The 23,216-nt window shown below is 43.5% G+C and overlaps 1 protein-coding gene across 2 annotated transcripts in view; it reads left to right on the forward strand.

Moving 5' to 3' along the window:
• The window catches only part of LOC132383594 (arf-GAP with SH3 domain, ANK repeat and PH domain-containing protein 2-like), a 121,141-nt gene extending 98,355 nt beyond the window's left edge, over positions 1–22,786 (forward strand). The window contains exons 20-28 of one of the 2 annotated variants that reach the window (XM_059954756.1): positions 2,130–2,197; positions 2,291–2,398; positions 6,052–6,307; positions 7,130–7,219; positions 8,558–8,792; positions 11,068–11,129; positions 13,529–13,617; positions 17,658–17,780; positions 18,163–22,786. In XM_059954756.1, the coding sequence (XP_059810739.1) occupies positions 2,130–2,197; positions 2,291–2,398; positions 6,052–6,307; positions 7,130–7,219; positions 8,558–8,792; positions 11,068–11,129; positions 13,529–13,617; positions 17,658–17,780; positions 18,163–18,237 (1,106 nt within the window). In that variant the 3' untranslated portion in view covers positions 18,238–22,786. The other variant, XM_059954757.1, reaches the window with a different exon arrangement.
• Positions 22,787–23,216: the final 430 nt, after the last annotated feature.

Here is a 23,216-nt window from a genome sequence, read left to right on the forward strand (position 1 = left end):
GTTGGACCATCCTCATTGTGATCACCAGGCAGCGTGTATGGAAAAGAGTAAACAGTCGATGCTTCAGACTGAGACCCTTCATCAGGACTTTGAAGGGTCTTGGCCCGAAATGTCGAGTTACTTCTTAATTTCCTTAGATTTTGCCTGACCTGCCGAGTTCCTCCAGCGTTGTGTGTGTGTGTGTGTGTGTGTGTGTGTGTGTGTGTTGCTTTGGATTTCCAGCACCTGCACACTTTCTTGTGTAAGTGTGATAAACATCCTGTTGTCAGAACCAAATTGGACCAAAGAGTTGCCTTTATACACCAAAATGAATTTGGGCCCCCTTCCAGCTTAATAGTATGTATGTATCTCACAAAAATGAGATCTGAAGTAAAGATCATATTCTTCTGTAAAGCTTTCCAGCTCACCTCTTCTCTTGTCCCCACTTCATTCTGATTTCCTTGTTATAAGCCTTTTATCAGATTTTGCTGGGTTTGGTTTCTTCCCCGAGTTAAAAAAAAAATCACTCTTTGAAATTTTCAATTACTCTGTGCACACCTTGTTTTTGTGGGGAGAAGATTTCTACTAATCTTCAGGTTCCCTGACTAGACTATCCCTAATTTTCCCATTCCTCCTTGTTCTGACCAGTCTATCCTTAATTTTCCCATTCCTCCTTGTTCTGACCAGTCTATCCTTAATTTTCCCATTCCTCCTTGTTTTGCATTCTTGTCACTAGAGAAGTGTTTATTTTCAAAAGTTCACTTATTATCAAAGTATACGACTTGAAATTCTTCTTCTCCATCTGTGAGTGAGTGTGTGCCTGTCTCTTCCAATTGAGTCTTTTAATCATCTGAAACAACTCAGTCAAGGTACCTGTCAGCATATGAGCGTGGTTTTGTACAACGCATCCTTGCTGTTTATTGATCGTTTTAGCTCTGGTACTTACTGTTCAGAGTGGTGGGGTGGTGATGCGTCTCTATGAAAGGATGTGTAAAGCACTCTTTCCCTCTGCTAGCCTACAAGTCATCTTTGGGCAAGGTGTAGTGCTTGCTTATCACCCCCCCCCCCCACACACAATCAGGGTTATGTGAAACCACGGGAGCTGGTGGTGGATGGCTGTGTGAGCAGCTGGTGCATATCACAAACCCTATTATGTGACTACTGACGCCAGGCAGACTATCTCTGAAGAGTAGTGATAATGGTTGGGGGTCACCCATCTTGTAAAGACACTGCCCAGAAGAAGGCAATGGTAAACCACTTCTGTAGAAAAAGTTGCCAAGAGCATTCACGGTCTTGGAAAGACCATGATCACCCACGTTATACAACGTGGCACAGATTGAATGGAAGAATAAAAACACAAAAATACAACTGCAGATGCTGTGGATCAAAGAATACGTACACAAGGCTGGAAGAACTCAGCAGGTCAGGCAGCATCCGTGAGAAAAGAGTAGCCAACGTTTCGGGCCAAGACCCTTCATCAGGAATGGGGGGTCTCGGCCCGAAACGTTGGCTACTCTTTTCTCACGGATGCTGCCTGACCTGCTGAGTTCTTCCAGCGTCGTGTACGAATGGAAGAACGCTCTGAGGGACCTGTGTTTAGAACACTGGCAGGCCCATTGTTCACTGTCGTTAAACTTGTACCTAAAGCAAACAAACAGCACAACCAATCAAAGCTGTGACAGATGGTCTCCAATATAAACGGCCATTTCTGTTTCCAGAGCTGAAAATCATGCCAAAAGAATCTAAGATAGAATTAGATACAGCCATTCAGCTTTCCAGCCTGTCCACTGTTCGCTTGGATTATGGATGACAAATCCATCTTCCTGGCTCTTTCCTGTTTCCCTTTACCCTCTTGTCCAACACCTATCAACAGGGGAAGTTCAGGCAAAAACTAAGATTGCCATGAAGTGATTATGAAGCAGGGAGTTATGGGAAGGGAGAGGCAGTGGGATGCTGGGATTTGTTGAAGCTAATTAACCCCAGTAAAGAGACAGGGTGAGAAGAGTTTGTGAAACTCTTGTTGAGAACAGAACACACATAGCTATCTCCCTTATTGTGTGTATGCCCCATGTAGGAAACTATCAATGTTGGATTATGGTCTGGGATTGTGTGACTTGACTAATGCCTCTTGGTTTTTTTCCTGCTTGTAGGTAATCTGGTTGGAGAAACTGCCTTGGACGTTGCGAAGAAGTTCAACCATACTGGTTGTGAGGAACTGGTATGGTTTTAGAGGAAAAGTAATGATCCTTTTTAAGCACAGCATAGCGGGCTTGAAGCAGACGTTGAACTGTTGTGTGCCTCTTGCTTGCAGATTGATCAAGTGCTGGCAGGGAAGTTCAGTCCTTTTGTTCACGTGGAGTATGAGTGGGTTATGCATCAAGATTATGTTTATGACAGTGAGGAGGACATGGATGAAAGGGTAACGTATCCTGGTTCTGTTTCTGTCTTTACCAACTGTCCTTTGACCCAGTGTCCGTACCTCTGCTGCAATTCTGCATTTGTAATGGACAGCCACCTTGGTGAAGGATATGAAGGCTTTCTGAAGGTGAATCTCCTGGAGGAGATTCTCTATAGTGGGATGTGAGGCGTAAAGTGTGTGAAGATTTTCCTCTTGGAGAACAGACAGTTCAGAGAACATTTGGTGAATATTAGGAGAACATATCGAAATCATGAAAGTTATCAGTGGAATTGATAGATTCCTTGCATTTCCACTGGCCTGTTGCTGTAGGATGTTGGTTTCTCAAAATGGAGTGATGTGACAAGTACTCTCCTGGGCAGCATAGTAGTATGGTGGTTAGCACTATGCTTTACAGTGCAGGTGACCTGGGTTCAATTCCCGCTGCTGCATGTAAGGGGTTTGTGGGTTTCCTCCGGGTGCTCTGGTTTCCTCCCATCATCCAAAGATGTACCAGTTGGGAGGTTAATTGGTCATTGTAAATTCTTCCATGATTAGGCTAGGGTTAAATCGGGGGGGGGGGGGGGTGCTGGGTGGCATGGCTCGAAGGCCAGAAGGGCTTATTCCATGAGGTATCTCAATAAATATATAAAATAAATAAAATTCTAGAAAGGTTGGTGGAAGCAGGTTCATTGGCAACCTTGGATATGTGGAGAGGAAGATTTTCTGATAATGTCCTTGCAGTGGAGGGAGAATGAATTAAACAGCTCTATTAAAAAACACTGGCATATACTGTTTATGACAGGATATTTGCTCCCCTTCTCTGCTGCCTGATTCTATGAGTATCATATGGAAGGATGAGGCTTCCTTTTTTAATGTCTTAAAACAAAACACGGCATCCTAGAAAGGCCCCAAGTTTGAATTACTCTTATCCAAAGTTCAAAGTTCATTTGCAGTAGACCAGACTGTCAAAACAGACTATTATAAAGCTACTAAATCAGTATCTCTTTAAATGAACTGGCCCTAATAAAAAAAATGCATCCTTTTTTTAGATGATTAATACACCCCTTATTGATTTTTTTTCAGCAGGACATAGAAAGAACTGGAAACAGAATTTTAACTTGGCCAATAGGTTGATGCCCCCCTGCCCAATCTATGTAGTGTTCCAGAAAGCTGCACTGCTGAAGGTGCTAAGTTTTAGATGTCTTAGAGAGGAATTTAAAAAATTTGGGAATTATTTTGTTCAGGGTGAAAGAATTTGCCCTGGAGTCCCAGCAAAATGTCTCCCTGTGGGATCTTGTGAACTGCCTGAAATCTGGGGTATCCTAGGATAGCGCGGTAGGGTAGCAGTTAGGGCAACGCTATTACGACACCAGCTTCCCTGGTTTAATTCTGGCCCTGTCTGTAGGATTTCCCCCGCAATGGTGTGATTGTCCTCCTGTTACCCCCACATTCGTAAGGTGTACTGCTAGTAGGTCAGTTGGTCACATGGGTGTATTTGGGTAGAACCGGCTCACTAGGCTCACTGTTAACGAGCTGTATCTCTAAGTAAAAAAAATCAAGGCATTCCATTGATGATGGGCTATGATTCTTGGGTACAAGATTGTCCTTGTATCCTCTTACACACCTTTGCAGTTTCCTAACTTGCTTCTATTCCCATTTATCCATCACTCCCATGCTCACTGGCCTAAATTTGCTTCTGATTAATCAGTGCCACAATCTTTAAAAATCCTTCTGTATGATGTTTACTGGCCTCACTCCATCCTGCTTTTTGAGAGTTGTAAGACCAGAGGAGATGACACAGATATCAGCCCTACTCCAGTGCACCTGCTGTTACCAGTTGTGTCTTCAACAATGAAGGCATCAGCTCTGGGAATCCGTTCCTGAAACCTCCACTTCCAGCTTTAAGATTTTCTTACGAGCCTTTGCCTCTGAATGAGAATCAGGATCAGATTTAATACTGCTGGTGTAGGTCATGAAATTTGTTGATTTGTTGCAGCAGTGCCTGGATGCTGGGGAGGTTAGTGCCCATGTTGGAACTGGCTGAGTTTACAACCTTCTGCAGCTTTTTCCAATCCTGTGCAGTGGTCCCTTCATACCAGACAGTTACACAACCAGTTAGAATGCTATCCACAGTACATCTTGCAAGAGTCTTTGGTGACAGACCAATTCTACTCAAACTAGTGATTGTCATGCTTTCTGTTTAATTGCATCAGTACAGTGAACCCAGAACAGATCCTCAGAGATGTTGACCCCCAGGAGCTTGAAACTGCTCACCCTTTCCACTTCTGATCCCTCGATGAGGACTGGTGTGTGTTCCCTCGACCTCCTCTCCCTTAAGTCCACAATCACTTCCTTGTTCTTACCGACATTGAGTGCATGTCTGTTGCTGTGATACTACTCAATCAGTTAATCCATCTCACTCCTGTACACCTCCAAAACGAGGTTTTTGGCATCGTATTTCCTGTTGTGTGCTGGTGCTAGGTTTTGATAATGCTTCTATAAAGCACTCTGGACTGTTTTACAAGGTAAAGATGCTCTACGTAATCAAATTGTTCTTTTGTTACTGTTTTAACCTTAAATGGAAAACCACAGGACCAGCACAGATTTTCTGTTCCTTGCGGTAGGTGAACAAGTGCTGCCCTCTGGTGGTAATATGCTATCCAGTGCAGACCTGTTTATGAATGAAGAACTCGGAACGCTGTGCTCTCTGTGGAACTGTAGATCAGGAATATTCCTTGCTGATGCACTTGCCAATTTTCTAACCTATTGAATGTAATTTTCTTAATGTTCCAAAACTCAACGTTCACACAGTAACTCTCAATAAACCTTGTAATGTTGTAATGTTGAATCTGATCAAGTTATCACACATACTCTATGTCATGAAATTTGTTTTGCAGCAGAAGTACAGTGCATTAAAAAACTATAAATTACAGTAAGAACTATATAAATACAAGTTGTGCAAAATGAGAGCAAAATATCGCTACCACGTGGAACATGTAATTTCTGGTCCTTCGAGCCACGTACCCCAGCAAACCCCGAAAACCCCGATTTAACCCTAATCTAATCACGGGACAACTTACAATGACCAATTACCTAACTTGGTATGTCTTTCTGTGGGAGGAAACTGGAGGACCCAGAGAAAACCCACACCTTCCATGTGGAAGACATACAGAGACTCCTTATAGAGGACACCGGGATTGAACTCTGACAGTCCAGCTGGAATAGCATCGTGCTACACATTACACTACCATGGCAACTGTGGTGAATCTTTAGGCCTAGGGGGCTGTGCCTGCTCAGTTGTTAGGTACTGAGGTTTTTGAATACAGCAATATGGGAAAAATTGAAACTGAGGTAGAGAATTAGCTATGATCTTTCCAAATGTTGTTTGCTGCAATTGTTTGCATGATTTAAATTTTTTTCTTTCTCTTGTGCTTCGAGTGTTGGTCTTTCATTTTTATTTTTTTTTCTTTAATTGGGTTCTTTTGGGTTTCTTGCTTTGTGACTACCCATGAGCAAGCAATTCTCAAGGTTTTGTCATTTATACATTCGTTAATAATAAATGAAGTGAAATGAAATGATAGAGAAAGCCTGAGACATGGAACTGTTTCAGTTTATGCTACTTGCCGTTTTGCTCCCGACTTTCACAACCCCTGTCATCCCGCTCTTTACCTCAGGTTAGTCCTTCGCAAAGATCTTTCAAATCCAGTGGCCTCAACCAACTCTCGCCAAGCTCTTCAAGCACTTCAGTATCTTCTTCACCGTTTATCAGTCCCAGCTCGTCTGGCTCTAAGAAGGAAAGATGGAGTTTTGCCGGCTCTAATATCGTGAATGAGACGTATGGGGCACTGGTCCTTCCTCCTAAAACGGCAGCTCAGTCTCCATCGTCTGACACCACTCCACCACCACTGCCGGTCAAGACTTTCACCAGGGGTGAGTGCCCAGCATTGTGGAATGAATGGACAACCTGGGCTGTAAACGCCATCTTGGGAATCTGAGTATGAATGTGTCTCTGGTGATGGTCATTCAGCTGGTCCTGGTCTCATTTGTAACATTTGGTCCATTCTCACCTGTCTTTCCTTGGGCTCTCCCCATCATCATGCTCTGTTCTGCCTTCCATGATGGTTTGCTTTCCCCTGACAATTTCTATTCTAAATGCCCCCTCCCCCCAACTCCTCTGTGTGGCAGCACATTTACTCTCCAGGAACTTGCCTCTGAATTTTCTAATGGATTGATTGGTGATTACTATAGTAGGTTAGATCCTGCTTGATCTGGCTCGCATCTCCTCTGAACTAGCCCCCTCACCTTAAATGCAACCCTCTGGTATTAGATGATTTGAAACTAAGAAACGTATTCAAGGGTCTTGGGCTGAAAAGTCGACTGTTTACTCTTTTCCTTAGTTGCTGCCTGGCCTGCTGAGTTCCTCCAGCATTTTGTGTGTGTGGCTTGGATTTCCAGCATCTGCAGATTTTCTCATCTTTAAATATATTGCTTGTCTATTCTATCTATGCTTCTCATAATCTTAGTTTTATCAAGTCTTTTCTCAGCCTTGGAGAAGACAATGCAAGTTTGTCCAACAACTCCTTATAACGCATGTCCTCTAATCTAGCCAGCACCTTGCCTCCATCTGTGCCCCAGCTGCACTTGCTTTTTGAGGCTCTGAATGTACTATCTTTGCTTGTTCAAGACAACCTTCAAGCTTGCTCTGCTGAAGATTAGATATAGAGGATTCAAAGCATTGCGTTCCTCTTTCAGCTGGATCCACAGATGGTCAGAACAGACGTGGCTCCTCGTCTCCCGGGAATAGTCCTGTGCATCTCCTGACTCCACCTGCAAAAGCTCTGGGTAATCGATCCTTTCACTCCAGATATTCTTCTGTTTCTAACCAGGATATGGAGCAGTGGAACATTTCAGACACTGAGATGAAACAAAAGAGAACATAGTGTTTAAAAAAAATGGAATTAGAAATTGAACAGGACAGACCCTTTGACTCACAATATTGTTCTGATCTATATTAAACCATAATTAAATGCCTTACTAAACATTCTGCCTACACTCTGCCCTTATACCTTCATTGTTTGCACACTTGTGTACCCATCTAAGAAATGCCTCCATTATACTTACCTCCATTATTACCTCCACTATCCCTGGCAGTGCATTTTAACATCCACCACCTTCTGTGTGTAAGCAAAAACTTGCTCCACACATCTCCTTTGAACTTGTGCCCTCTTACCTTAAATACCTGCCCTGTAGTATTAGACATTCTGACAGTGAGAAGGATATATTGACTGTGTGCTCATATCTTACAAACTAACAAGCTTTCTTTCAGTCTCAGAGAAAACAACACAAGTTTGTCTGACCCCTCGTTATATAGCACCCTGGGCAGCATGCTGGTAAACCTCTTCTGCACCCATTCCAAAGCCTTCACATCCTTCCTGTAGTGGGATGGCCAGATCTGCAGCTTTCTTTCTGATATTTCCTGGTTGTCTCTGGCCTCAACCAACATGTTAAAACGGAGCAACATTTAAACCACAGGCTGGCTATTCAGTGGGCCCAAAGTACAGGTGCTGATGCTCTATCCACACTATCCCATTATTTAAGTGAATTTGCATTGCGAGTTTAACATTGTGACCTCTGACCCTGCTCTTTGTGCTGATCGTGTGAGGGCTCAAGCTGCTGTCTGGATGACCGGCCGGAGATAAAGTCACCCACGGTTTAATGCCGGCTTTTGTATTCCCCTCACGTAAGGTGGATTGAGAAATGCATTGAGGATTATTGACCCAGGCCTGCTGTAAATCCCATAGATTTTCCAAGATTGAGAGCAACTAGACATTTATTAGATGAGGGTATCAACTCAAAATCCAACAGAGGGAACTTAGGTGGAAACATCTGATGATTTTTTTTCTCTCTAGAAGAAGTCTGTGAGTTTCTATTTGTCAATTGGAGCCTTCAAGACTTGAGGTTGAGTGTGTTGGGGGTAGGGGTTATGGAACAAAGACAGGTAAATGGAGTTAAGGTGAGATAAATAGATTGAACGTTAGTGGGACAACATAGATGAGGGGCTGAAGGGCCTGTTTTATAGGTGTTAGATGTCTTATGTTACTGAAAATCTAAGATTCCTGTCACATGGAAATCTGCGTCAGTGAATGACACCAGTTTTGATTTATCTTTGTTTTCCATTAGGTCGTCCTGACTTGCCTTGGAGACATTCTGTTGATGGGTCCACTGAGGCGTTGAGCTCTCTGACCAAGTCGAGTTCTCAGAAAAGATTCTCTCATCACTGGGTTTCCCAGACATCAGTGGATCTGCCAGATTGCAAGAGACATGAGTTGCCGGGTGAAACATCTCTTCAGAACTCAGAGCAGCAGCCCCCTCCAATGCCCCCAACATCCCTGCATGAGTCGCAAGTAGCAGTGAGGTAGGAAGCTCCCCTTTCACCAGACTAATCACTGAGGCTTTGCCGCCTGACTTCTGCCCTGGCTGGTCAACTGTGACATCATAGCTGTACATTTGACGCTGATGGGAAATAGAGTTGAAAATATTTGTTTTAGTTCCTATAATGGAGGTTGTGTTCCTAGTGCACTAGAATATAAAAGCAAGGATGTAATGCTGAGGCTTTATAAGGCATTGGGCAGACTGCACGAGGAGTACTGTGAGCAGCTTTAGGCCCTGTATCTAAGAAAGGATGTGCTGGCATTGAAGAGAGCCCAGAGGAGGTTCACGAGAATGATTCCAGCAATGGAAGGGTTAACATATAATGAGAATTTGATGGCTTTGGGCCTGTACTGTCTGGAATTTAGATGAACAAGGGGGTATCAATTGAAACCTATCAAATATGGAAAGGCCTGGATGTCGATATAGTGGGGAAGTCTAGGACCAGAGGGCACACACTCAGAATAGAGGGACACCCATTTAGAATGGAGGTGAGGAGGCAAATCTTTAGCCAGAGGGTGGTGAGCCCGTGGAACTAACGGCAGTGGAGGCCAAGCCATTGGCAGAGTTTTGATAGTTTTTTGATTAGTAAGGGCGTCAAAGATTACAGGGAGAAGGCTGGAGAATGGAGTTGAGAGGGAAAATAAATCGGCCGTAGTGATGCCTGGCATTGTGAACTTCAGTTCTGAATGCTGTTTGCTTGTTTAATTGTTTGCACGGTGTGTGTTTTATCTCTCTGCATGTTCGATGCTCTTTCGTTTTACTGGATTCTGTTGGCGTTCTTTGTTTTGTGGCTGCCTGTCAGGAGACAAATCTCAGGATGCATAAAAATGCATACTTCGATAATAAAAAGTACTTTGAACTTTGGATTCGGACATTATGGAATGGTGGAGTCAGCTCTGGCCCGAATAGCCTAATTCTGCTCCCATGTTCTTTGGTCTTGTGGTGTTGTGCTTTTCCTTGTAAGCTGTGGAAGTTTTATTGTTGTTTTTTGCTTCATAAACTATCGACATGAGGAGGAAGAAATGCTCTAAGTAACTTGACATCACAGTTTCACTGAGGGCTCTTGATCATAAGGTTACTCTGAGCAGAACTGTGTGTCTGAAGATTCGGGGTTGTGCACAGACATGGGAAATTCAGTGGAAAACGTGGCAGTAACGGTGTCTGAGTTTTTGATTGTTGTGTGATAACCTGGGCATTTTGTCCTCCAGCATTTTGTATGTGGTATTCAGCAACTGGTGAGAACATTATTAGGCAGAATAATGGATTACAGTCCACATCAAGTGACCGTGGTGCACGTGGTCCCTACTGCAGGTGGGCAGAGTGCTCCTGCTCCTGGGGGTATGCCATTTCATTGTCTGGGAGCTGAAGACCTGATTTCTTTGCAGGGCTTTGTTGAGCTTCTGATTGTCCAGGTTGTGACCTGGGCAACACTTGAAGTGTTGAAGGCCCTTGCAGTCCTACTCAGGTGGTGGGGTAGAAATACGCACCTACCAAAGGAGGTGTAAGGTGCTCCTTCTCTCCGTTAGTCTGCAGGTCACCCTTGGCCAAGGTGTAGCACTGGCATAGCCTCCCCCTACCCCCACCCCGGAGTAGGGACACGTGTAGCCATGGGAGCAGGAGGTGGATGGTTGTATGAGCAGCTGGTGCACATCACAAGTCCTGGTTATGTGACCACTGATGCCAGGCAGACAATCTCTGAAGGGTATTGATAATGGCTGGGGTCACCTGTCTTGTAAAGACACTGCCGTGTAGAAGGCATTGACCCACATAAAGAGTCCAAGAACAGTTGTCCAAATTCCTAGTCTAGGTGACTGGTTCTAAAGAGTATCTTCAGGAAGGCAGAAGCTGCACTTTAGGGAGGGAATTCCCTGTTTGGCTCTTTGTAGTACAGAACTGATTACTAATTTCAGTCAACAACATACACAAAATGCTGGTGGAACACAGCAGGCCAGGCAGCATCTATAGGGAGAAGCGCTGTTTCAGGCCGAGACCCTTCGTCAGGACTCACCTGAGGGCAACTAATTTCAGTCGGCTATTTACAAATGGCCAAACTTTAAGGAGCATTGAGGAGCTTGGAAGGTTTCAGACCTGAAAGAGGTGAAAGCTGAGGGGTTTGATTGCGAGGATGACAACATTGCCGGGCAGTAAATCTATGAGCTCTGGGGTGTCAGGGGAGAAGGGGATGTGGGGTTTTGTAATGTGCACTCTGAGCTGGAAAATCACCATTTAATTTTAAACAACAATGGAATATTTTGCAGCCCGAGTCATACAACATTCACCAGGAAACCCAGTGGAGACAAATCAGTGAAGAAGCCTAGAGGTAGGTCTCGGCACAGACCTGGGAATCAAAGTGGTGTGTGTTAACTGTGCTGCCAGGTAGGGCTTATGATTGAGAAATGTCTCCTGAATTCATACATCTGCTCTTGGTCTCACTGAAATCAATAGTTCTACATTCTGGAGGCAGAGGTACAAGAGATTGTGGATGTTGGAATCTGGAGGGAGATTTGAGTCACTCGAGGATGTCGTGGGGGGTGTCGAGCAGCACCTGTGGAGGGAAATGGGCAGTTGATTTTTTGGGTTGAGTCTCTTCACTTGGACTGCTTTAATCTGCATTTCAGGCTGCAGTAACTGTTATTAAGCAGGAAATTCAATTTAATTGTCTGATTTATGGTTTACTCAACAGCAAATAGATTTGGCAGCCAGAGGGTGGTGAATCTTTGGAATTCATTGACACAGATGGCTGTGGAGGCCAAGTCATTGAGTATATTTAGAGCGGAGATTGATACTGTAGGTTCCTGATTAGTCAGTGCATTAAGGGTTACAGAGAGAAGGTAGGAGAATGGGATTGAGAGGGAAAATAAATCAGCCATGATGGAATGGCTGAGCAGAATCATTGAGCTAAATGGCCTAATTCTGCTCCAACGTCTCATGGTCAAAATTCTACATTGCGGAGACTACAGCCCTATTCATTGTGAATCAACGCAGACTAACCATACATGTATCAGTTGATAATCTCAAATGTCTTTGAGACTTGGAGATAGGCCGGGTGGAAAATTCAGGGGTACTGTAAGGAGGCAAATCTGGAGGCGTACAGAATATGAGGGTTGTAAGACAGGAAGATGATGAGAGGTATGAAGAACCGGTTACCCATGGAAAAATTTGGAAACATGGATGGTGATTTTATAGCAGGAGGTGTGGAGCTGGGATCTGGTGCTTGACAAGGAGACAGTATAGTATGTATGAATGGGGTTTGGTGTGAACCAGGATACAGAACAGCATTTTGGATTTATTCAGGGCTAAGCAAGGTATAAAGGACCAATTACAAAAATCAGTAGAACCATTCTTTTCCTTAAAGTAACAGAATATAGAAAATAGAACATGACAACACAGTACAGGTCCCTTGGCTCACGATGTTGTGCCAACTAGTTAACCAATTCTAAGCCTTCCCTCCTACATTGCCCTTCATTTTTCTATCATCCGTATTTCTGTCTGAATATTTCTTAAACGTTCCTGATGTATCTGCCTCTACCACCACCCCGGCAAGGCATACCATGCACCCACCACTCTCTGTGATTCCTTTTTAAAAAAAATCTTCCCTCTGCCATCCCCCCTCCCCATACTTTCCTCCAAGCAACTTAAAATGATTTCCCCTTTAGATCACGCTGGCCCTTATAAATCATCTGGGCATGGTTGCTGATGTATTCGAGAAGAAACTACGTAAAAGCAATCTGCCTTCAGGCTCTTTTAGATTAAACCCTAAAGATTGTAACTGGATACCTTCAATTAATTTCATACAGTGCATCAGACTAGGTTACCAAGTTAAATTGTTTTTTAAATTTAAATTTAAACCCATCTTTAAAATTACGGAACTTGTTTGGGCATCCTCCTTTGGGACAATAATGAATGATTTTTCTTTCAGGATCAGCTAAGAGTTATGCAGTGAAAAGCCGCTAGTCTCTCCATTGATCAGGTCGACCATGGCTGTTGTGTCCTGGACACCAATCACAAGTCCGGGCAGGACGATATGGAGAGCAAGCTGTTGCCATGCAGCAGCCTCCCCCTCTCCACACAGCTGATGGATCCAAAGGAAAGGCAGAGACCGAAGCAGTTTGACACCAGCAGTGTTGCAAGAGTTGCCAGTTAGCATTGAATTAAAAGTATGACGGTGTTAGATACCACATCTCCAGATGTTTTCCTTGGGATTTACTTCCAAAGCTTTCCCCATGAGTAGTTATACAACCAGCAGAGCTTTGAGATCAGAGTTTTCCTTCTCCTAGATGAATTGCCAACCATAGCTGACGAGCCCCATCTGCCCAAGCGACAGACTTTAAGGCGCCAGTTTGCCCCTTCTCCTGAAACAGTTCCACCAGTCTTAGTAGCCAAACCACACGAGAAGGCCAGGAGCTGAACGTGGTTGTCAAAGGCTATTTGAGATGCAAGTCATTGGGAGCATTTAATATTGGGAGCTTGTCTCCATTACCTCCCCTGGTTGTAACAACCTCAAGGAACTGAAAAGCTAATAATAATCAGGAAAACCAGGTGTCAAGAGAGTGTTACAGAATTGCAAAGGGGAAGGAGTGAGTTTAATTGTATGATTGTTGAAAGGGGTAGTTACACACAGTGAGCAGAATGATCACATTTTATTACATGTGAGTTTAGGGAAGGGGCAGTGAATAATGGTTTGAATCTTGTTTCTCAACAAAGTTATTTCACCAACAGAGCCAAATTCAAGAAATCACGATGACGTCTATATTGTTCCTGTGACCTCTAAGCCAGTACCTGTTCCATTGCCAAGGAAGTCCGTTGGGGTGAGCTGGTGAAATCTCTTTCTGCATTGTTGCTTCTTTAGTAATTCTTCTGCCATTGGGAAATCAGAAACCATTGCATGCAATACTGTAAAGACCAAACTCATAACTGTTCTTATCTTTCTATCAGCCTCATAGTCAGTTACAGAAATAAATTCTAAAATGGCTGTGAATATTTTAAGTCATTCATGGAGAGAGAAACAAAATGAATGATTTGGTCAGCAAGCATAAGGAAATCTGCAGATGCTGGAAATTCAAGCAACACACACAAAATGCTGGTGGAACCCATTCTGATATGTCAATTCCACGACCCATTCCCATTCTGATATCTTAATTCCATGTCCCATTCCTATTCTGATAGATCTCTCCATGGCCTCCTCTACTGTCAAAATGAAGCCACACTCAGGTTGGAGGAACAACATCTTATATACCGTCTGGGTAGCCTCCAACCCGATGGCACGAACATTGACTTCTCTAACTTCCATTAAAGCCCCTCCTCCCCTTCTTACCTCATCCCTGATTTATTTATTTCCCCCCTTCCCCTTTTTTTTCTCTCTCTGCCCATCACTCTTTGCCTGTTCTCCATCTCCCTCTGGTGCTCCCTCCCCCTTTCTTTCTCCCTAGGCCTCCCATCCCATGATCCTTTCCCTTCTCCAGCTCTGTATCCCTTTTGCCAATCACCTTTCCAGCTCTTAGCTTCACCCCACCCCCTCCGGCCTTCTCTTATCATTTCAGATTTCCCCCTCCCCGTCCTACTTTTAAATCTCCTACTATCTTTTCTTTCATTTAGCCCTGATGAAGGGTCTCGGCCCAAAACATGACTGTACTTCTTCCTACAGATGCTGCCTGGCCTGCTGCGTTCCACCAGCATTTTATGTGTGTTGCTTGAATGATTTGGTCTGTTGATCATGAAGCAGATGCTGTCCAATACCTGAGAGTTTCCAGAATTTTCTCTTTATTTCAGATTTCCAGCATCTGCCACTTTTTCTACACTCTGACCTGCTCATATCTCTCCACGTGGTTCAGCTTTTTCCTGGCAGCAGGTTTCTACAAAGCGCCCTTCTGGGGATCTGGCACTCTCTGCCTAAGTGAGGTTGGGTAACTATCTGATGGCGTAGTGTTTAAGCTTATGAAGGCATGCATTTGGTGAAAGGCTGAGAAGGCAAATACAACCATTTGTAGATTGTGAACACAAGAGATTCTGCAGGCGCTGGAAATCCGGAGTAACGCACACAAAACACTGGAGGAACTCAGCAGGTCAGGCAGCATCTATAGAAATTAATAAGTAGCTGAGGACTGGAAAAAAAGGGAGATGAATAGCAAGATGAGGGGAGGGGAAGAAGGATTAGCTGGAAGGTGATGGGTGAGATAGGTAAAGGACTGGAGAAGAAGGAATTTGTAGATGGTGAGTTAGATTTGAGTTGTACAGAAGATGAATGTACATGGAAGTTGAACTGCTGGATTATAGTAAAAATAAACTGGGTTCATAAATATACCTTTATAGAGTAGAGTCATAGAGAAGAACAGCACAGAAAGAGTAGCTGACCTCCTTCTTCCTATCCCATTGACCTGCATCTGGACCATATACCTCCTAACCCCTCCCATCCATGTACCCAATCCCATCGACCTGCACCTGGACCAGGTACCTCCTAACCCCTCCCATCCATGTACCCAATCCCATCGACCTGCACCTGGACCAGGTACCTCCTAACCCCTCCCATCCATGTACCCAATCCCATCGACCTGCACCTGGACCAGGTACCTCCTAACCCCTCCCATCCATGTACCCAATCCCATCGACCTGCACCTGGACCAGGTACCTCCTAACCCCTCCCATCCATGTACCCAATCCCATCGACCTGCACCTGGACCAGGTACCTCCTAACCCCTCCCATCCATGTACCCAATCCCATCGACCTGCACCTGGACCAGGTACCTCCTAACCCCTCCCATCCATGTACCCAATCCCATTGACCTGCACCTGGACCAGGTACCTCCTAACCCCTCCCATCCATGTACCCAATCCCATCGACCTGCACCTGGACCAGGTACCTCCTAACCCCTCCCATCCATGTACCCAATCCCATTGACCTGCACCTGGACCAGGTACCTCTTAACCCTTCGCATTCAAGTAACTAGTCTCATTGACTTGCATCCAGACAATGTACCTCCTAACCCTCCCATCCATGTACCCAATCCCATTGACCTGCACCTGAACCTGGTACCTCCCAACCCCTCCCATCCATGTACCCAATCCCATCGACCTGCACCTGGACCAGGTACCTCCCAACCCCTCCCATCCATGTACCCAATCCCATTGACCTGCACCTGAACCTGGTACCTCCCAACCCCTCCCATCCATGTACCCAATCCCATTGACCTGCACCTGAACCTGGTACCTCCCAACCCCTCCCATCCATGTACCCAATCCCATTGACCTGCACCTGGACCAGGTACCTCCCAACCCCTCCCATCCATGTACCCAATCCCATTGACCTGCACCTGGACCAGGTACCTCCCAACCCCTCCCATCCATGTACCCAATCCCACCGACCTGTACCTGGACCAGGTACCTCCCAACCCCTCCCATCCATGTACCCAATCCCATTGACCTGCACCTGGACCAGGTGTGTCCTAACCCCTCCCATCCATGTACCCAATCCCATTGACCTGCACCTAAACCTGGTACCTCCCAACCCCTCCCATCCATGTACCCAATCCCATTGACCTGCACCTGGACCAGGTACCTCCCAACCCCTCCCATCCATGTACCCAATCCCATTGACCTGCACCTGGACCAGGTACCTCCCAACCCCTCCCATCCATGTACCCAATCCCACCGACCTGTACCTGGACCAGGTACCTCTTAACCCTTCTCATCTGTGTACTTATCCAAACTTCTCTTAAATGTTATGGTTGAACCCACACCATAGAACGCCTTTTACCTGGATGCATAATGTTTTGGTGTGGCAACTACTTTGTATGACTGTAAGAAGCTGCATAGTTGTGGACAGCTTGGCCTCTGACATTCTCTTTACTCACTCTCCCATCGGGCAGGAGCCACAAAAGATGGAAAGCACGATTCACCAGGCTCAGGGACAGCTTCTGCCTTACTATTATCGGACTTTTGAATTGCCCTCTTTATGATAAGACAGACTCTCGGCCTCACAATCTACCTCATTATGATCTTACACTTTATTGTCAACCTGCACTGAACTTTGGTAGTGTTTGCACTTCATTTGTATTGTCATTATTTAACCTTATTCTAGCTCAATGCACTGTGTAATTATGTGGCCTGCATGAACAGTGTGCAAGACAAGCTTTTCACTGTATCCCAGTACACGTGACAACAATAAACCAATACCACTTCTGCTGACAGCTCATTCCACCACCTTTTTAACCATATAACCATATAACAATCACAGCACGGAAACAGGCCATCTCGGCCCTTCTAGTCCGTGCCGAACTCTTAATCTCACCTAGTCCCACCTACCCGCACTCAGCCCATAACCCTCCACTCCTTTCCTGTCCATATTCCTATCTGTGGAAGAAGTTTCCCCCTCTGCCCCCAGATTCCCCCTAAATATTTCAGTTTACACCCTGAACCTATGACCTCTGGTTCTAGTCTCCCTGACCTCAGTGGAAAAAGCCTGCTTGCATTTACCCCTCATAAGTTTATATCTCCCATCAGTCTTCTGGGGTTCCAGGGAATAAAGTCCTAATCTATTCAGCCTTTCCACGCACCACAGGTCCACTTATCCTTTGGGAAAGAATACCTGCAGATTTTATGCTATTGAGTTTATCAGTGACTTTAATTTCACCAAGTTCTTTATATCTTTGCTCATATTGTTTCACAGGTTATATCAGATATGCAGAAATTCAGAATGTGACCCTCCACTTTCATGAGGCACTGACGGTAAATACTGGCCTAGTCAGTAATATCCAGGTGCTGAGTTATAAACATAATGAGAGAAACACCTTGTGATCTTTTGCAACAAACTGTTGAGGAAATGGCAGATTGTTTCACTCTGTTTGCTCCACAGGTCAAGCAGAAACAGAAGAGGGTTAAGGCGATCTTGGACTGTACGGCTGACAATTCCGATGAGCTGACCTTCACCAAAGGAGAGGTCATTGTTGTGACCGGAGAGGAAGATTTATTTTGGTGGGTGAGTATCTGCTCACATTGGTCCTTGGAACTTCTTTCTGTTGTTATTTAAGCTTTCACACAGGGCGAACTTGCAAATTCCATGCAGATAGAACCAATGGTCAGGACTGAACCTTCCTCAAAGTTCAAAAGTTCAAAGTAAAATTTATGATCCGAATACATGTACGCCACCACATACAACCCTGAGATTCTTTTTCCTGCTGCTGTGACCCAGTCCTATGGATCTCCCTCCTTCCCTTTTTCCTATGGTCCACTCTTCTCTCCTATCAAATTTCCTCTCCAGCCCTTGACCTGTCATGCGTCAACACCACACTTTCAGCTTTCATTAATTGCTTTCTGGACATGTAACTAATTTTGAGTGCCTGAATTTGCTCCTTGCACAGATTGGCCACATTGAAGGAGACAAGTCAAGGTCAGGAGCCTTTCCAGTGGACTATGTTCATCTCCTGTCGGAATGACCAGATCCTCGCAATCTCCCGTGGAAAAAGACTTGCGACTTCTTGAACTTGCAGAAGCCCTTCTGAAAGGTTGGGTTTCTCTCAGCAGGCTTAGTTCTATGGTGGCCCTTCAGTGGGATGCCAACCTGGCATTTGGGTTTCAGCTTTCATCAAGACGCTCTTTGTTGATTGTTTTTGTAATCATTGGAGAATCACGGTTGTCCCGACCAAACATGGATCAGAAGTTGAAACTGCTTTATGTGAAGGCTGGACCTTAATATACAGAGAACATTTTGTTCTAATATTTATCTTTATTTCTGTTTTGGATTTGTATTACACTGCCTCATCTGACCAATCTGTGCCAACAAAGGTAGACAGAGCTCTAAGGATTATGACAGGTAATGCTTGGAGGTGTGTTACAGTGTGAGAGTCTTGAAGGAACACGTGGTGCTTCACTGAAGAGTCTTCTAGGCCTTTGTTGACGTGTGGCTGAGAAGTTGTTTTGTATTAGGCAAGTACTATTTTGTTGGGTCAGTGGTTGTTTCATTTCAAGGTGGGCTTAGGCTATGTGCAGCATGGATGCTAGGTGAAAGAAGTATGAAGGTCCTACCAGCTTCAACTGGGCTTTACTGTCTGAATCAAGCATTCCCAAACTGAACTGGGATATGGGACTGAGAGGAGTATTGCACGGATAGCAGTGGGGTATATGCACAATAGTTTCTTTCATGAATTGAGCTGGAGTATAAACACAATGGTGTACTGCACAGATTGATATTCAAATTTCAAAGTAAATGTATTATCAAAGTACATATATGTCAGCATATGCAATCCTGAGGTTCATTTTCCTGCGGGCATACTCAGCGAATCTATAGAATAGTAACTATAACAGCATCAATGAAAGATCAACCAGAGTGCAGAAGACAACAAACTGTGCAAATGCAAATACAAATAAATAGCAGTAAATAACAAGTACGTGAGATAATGGGATAACGAGTTCATAAAGTAAGATCAGTAGTTGTGGGAACATTTCAATGGATGGGGAAATGAGTAAAGTTGTCCCCTTTTGCTTGACGGCCTGATAGTTGAGGGGTAGTAACTGTTTTTGGACCTGGTGAGGTGAGTCCTGTGGCTATTGTACCTTCTACCTGCTGGCAGCAGTGAGAAAAGAGCATGGCCTGGGTGGTGGGATTCAGAGTGTATGTCCTGAATGGAACAGGTTTAACTGATAAATATAAGACGTAGGAGCAGAATTAAGCCATTCAGCCCATCAAGTCTGTTCCACCATTCTATTATGGCTGATTTTATTATTTCTCTCAACCTCATTCTCCTACCTTCTGCTGGTAATCTCTGACACCCTTAGTAATCAAGAAGCTATCAACCTCTGTTTTAAATATACCCAATGACTTCCATCTGCAACAATAATTTCCACAGATTCATCATCTTCTGGCTAAAGAAATTCCTCCTCATCTCTGTTCTAAAGGGACGTCCTTCTGTTCTGAGTCTGTGTCCTCTGTTCCTAGGCTCCCTCACTATAGGAAACATCCTCTGTACATCCTGTCTATCTAGGCCTTTCAATATTCAATAGGTTTCAATGAGATCCCCTCCCACAAAATATGGACCAAATGCTCCTTGCGTGACCTGAATTGCATATATGAAATGAATGGACTCTTGATCAGGAGTACATTTTATTAAGGTTAAACGATTTAATGTGGACTTGTACTGCTTGAGTTGGACTATATGAGCATGGTGATACATTGCATGGGTGAATTGGCATTGTTAAGGTGATAGCACTTGACACAAGTTAGATTGAGACGTGTGAGCTAGACGGTGTGATGCACAGGTTGTGGTGCACCATCTAGACATGATATTTTGTACAATTAAAGGAGGAATAGAAAATTTATAAACGTGAGACGAAATGAAATGAAATGTTAACAATTTCTGATGAATTTCAACTGTCTGAACCACACTCTGATATTGACTGGTGTTGACTGGGAAGCACATATTAGTAACAAGTAACTGGGGGGTGGGTTTCATGGTGGATGAGAAGCTGTGTGATAGAAAATGCCCACACAAGTGTATATTGCAAAGCCTTACTTACCACCATGATTCCTCATCAATTGAAGGATGGACTATGTTATTCCGAGAGGATTTCTATACCAACTTTATTTTTTTTTTCTTAAACCCATCACCCCCAATGGGGCATAGGCTGCTGACTGCCGCTCGCTAGAGTCTTCAACCAGTCTTTAAAGATGTAGTCTATTGAAGATCCTTCCCCTCCCAGGGATAAGGCCTTGGGAGCTTCTATTGGCGTTTCTGTAGCTCTGGGTTTTTACAGTTTTTATATCTACAGAGCTTTTATTAAATGTGAACTTGAAGGACATGTACAATGCATATTACTGTAAGGAGTTTACAGTAATGTGGGAAGGGGGAAGTTCTTAATGGGTAGAATAGAGTAGGTGGTTTGATGAGAGATGAGTGAGTCCTCAGCTGTTTTCAATTTGTAACTAGACCTTCAACAAGCTCACATTTAACTCAAACATTAAATGGATCATTTATTGAACTCCTTCCCTTCCCTTTCCCCCCCCCCACTTTCTTATTCTGGCTTTTTCCTCCTTCCTTTCCAGTCCTGATGAAAGGTGTCAGCATGAAACGTCGACTCTTGGCCTGCTGAGTTCCTCCAGCATTTTGTGTGTGATGATCTGGATTTTCAGCATCTTTTGTCTCTATTAAATGGGTCAGGTGGTTCAATAAGTTCAAAGGAAACTTATTATGAAAGTACATGTATAGACAGACAGACATGCTTTATTGATCCTGAGGGAAATTGGGTTTCATTACAGTCGCACCAACCAAGAATAGTGTAGAAATATAGCAATGTAAAACCATAAATAATTAGATAATAATAATTAAATTATGCCAAGTGGAAATAAGTCCAGGACCAGCCTATTAGCTCAGGGTGTCTGACACTCCGAGGGAGGAGTTGTAAAGTTTGATGGCCACAAGCAGGAATGACTTCCTATGACCTTTAGTATTGCATCTCGGACAACCCTGAGAGTCACTTTCTTGTGGACATTGACAATAAATACAAAGAAACTCAATAGAATCAATGAAAAACTCCACACAACAAAGACAGACAAATGACCAATGTGCAAAAGACAACTAATTCTGCAAATGCAAAAAGGAAATAAATAAATAAATAAATAAATAAATAAATAAATAAATAGTGAGTTGTAGAATCCTTGAAATTGAGGTCTTTGTTGTACTGCAAAGAAGGTCTCATTGACCAAGCTTTAGAGATGTGAGGAACCAATTGACTTTTAATGTTAATTTTAAACCATCTGTGAGCTGATGGTATTTACAGTGATACCAACAGATGTGGTTTTCCATTAACGTAAGGAAGAGAGTAATTGGTTGGCAGAAAGACATATTTGCTGGAATTTCACACTCTTGATTTTATCACTAAGCCCTGTGATCTGTTTGTCATCAAGATTTATATGTCAGTACATACATAACTGCCTCGGTTCCACCAAGTCTGGACTCATTCTCAACATCCTTAGAAAGTATTGATATTAGAATCACCTTTTGAAGGAAATCCATCTATCAACTGTTCAAAATGTTGATCAACCCAGAACTTTTCCTATCACAAAAAAAATCTCCTTTTTCTTGATGGTGGTCAAAATAGATGGCATTCCATTGAAGACAATGGAACAGTTCAGTGAAGATTTGGAAGAAACTTAGAGAACTTTAGACTGGACTGGTCACCTGTACTCATGGAAACAGACTCTTCCAAGTGGTAAATGGGGTGAATTGCATTCAAAATCAACTGCATTTAAAGAAGACTGCACATGTGTGTGTCTATAGTTACAGGGTATAACTAGGGGTTGAAATGTACTTACAAGTACGATAAACTATTATAAGAACACTGGGTACTGCTGTGTGAGCCTTGGACCAACTTACCTACCCCGGTTGTTTCAGAAAAATATACAAAATTATTGTATCTAAGTGAGAATTACCTAGCTACAATTATTATTATTGTAAATGTTAGCTTAGGCAATGACTGAGTGTGTTGGCCTTGTGTACAAGTCAAGAAAATTATTATACTTATGTCTGCGGTAGAACTTTTCATTTTGTAGTGAAATTTGTATGTAGTTTTGATTTTGCCCAAGGTGTTTAGCAGGGGAAATATTTGTTTAACATCTCTCCATCCCTTCACTCCAAATTGATTCTCCATTTTCTTTCCTTACTGGTGGTTTGGATTTTGACAAATTTTCTTGCAAAACCCAACTCCAGCTGTGAGGTTCACAAAACTGCTTGCAAGGATGAACGATGTTTTTATTATCACTAAAGAGAGTTTGTGGGGAAAACGGTGAGTAATTGAATGTCTTTGATGGATGTGAAAGGGGCCAAGAAATACAAGAAAAAGTGTGCCCTTATGTGTCTGACTGCAGAGAGTGTATTAAATCCAGTATCAAAGAGAGAGAATTGGCACTTGCAAGTATAAAGACTGAAGAAAACCTTTTGTATTGTTATCACATTGTAATATAATTCCCTATTTATTAAAATTAACAGTTGATATTTGCTTTGAGTAATTTATTGCTAGCTTGCTATTTTTGTCTGTAATTCTGGCCTGTGGTACATCACACATGTCCTTTGTCCCACCTCTGGTGGCTATGTCTTTGCCAAAAGCTTTGGAATTCTCTCCCCAAACTTTCACTCCTCAAACTTTTTCTATTCTTTAAGCCTCTCAAAATCTAGCTCCTTTGTTGAAATATTTGAACAATCTTTTCTAATGTATCTTCCACAAGCCGGGACTTTCTGTGGCCAAACATGTTAATTCTTTTTCCCATTGGGGCTGAGAGGAAAATTGGATCAGTGATGATGAAATGGGGGAGCAGACTCGATGGGCCAAATGGCCTAATTCTGTTCCTACATCTTGTGGTCTTATTCCCATTCCAATATGCCAGTCCATGGCCTCCTCTTGTGCCAAGATGAGGCCACCCTCA

Source organism: Hypanus sabinus, chromosome 30 (genome assembly GCF_030144855.1).
Source record: "Hypanus sabinus isolate sHypSab1 chromosome 30, sHypSab1.hap1, whole genome shotgun sequence".
NCBI classification, from domain to species: domain Eukaryota; kingdom Metazoa; phylum Chordata; class Chondrichthyes; order Myliobatiformes; family Dasyatidae; genus Hypanus; species Hypanus sabinus.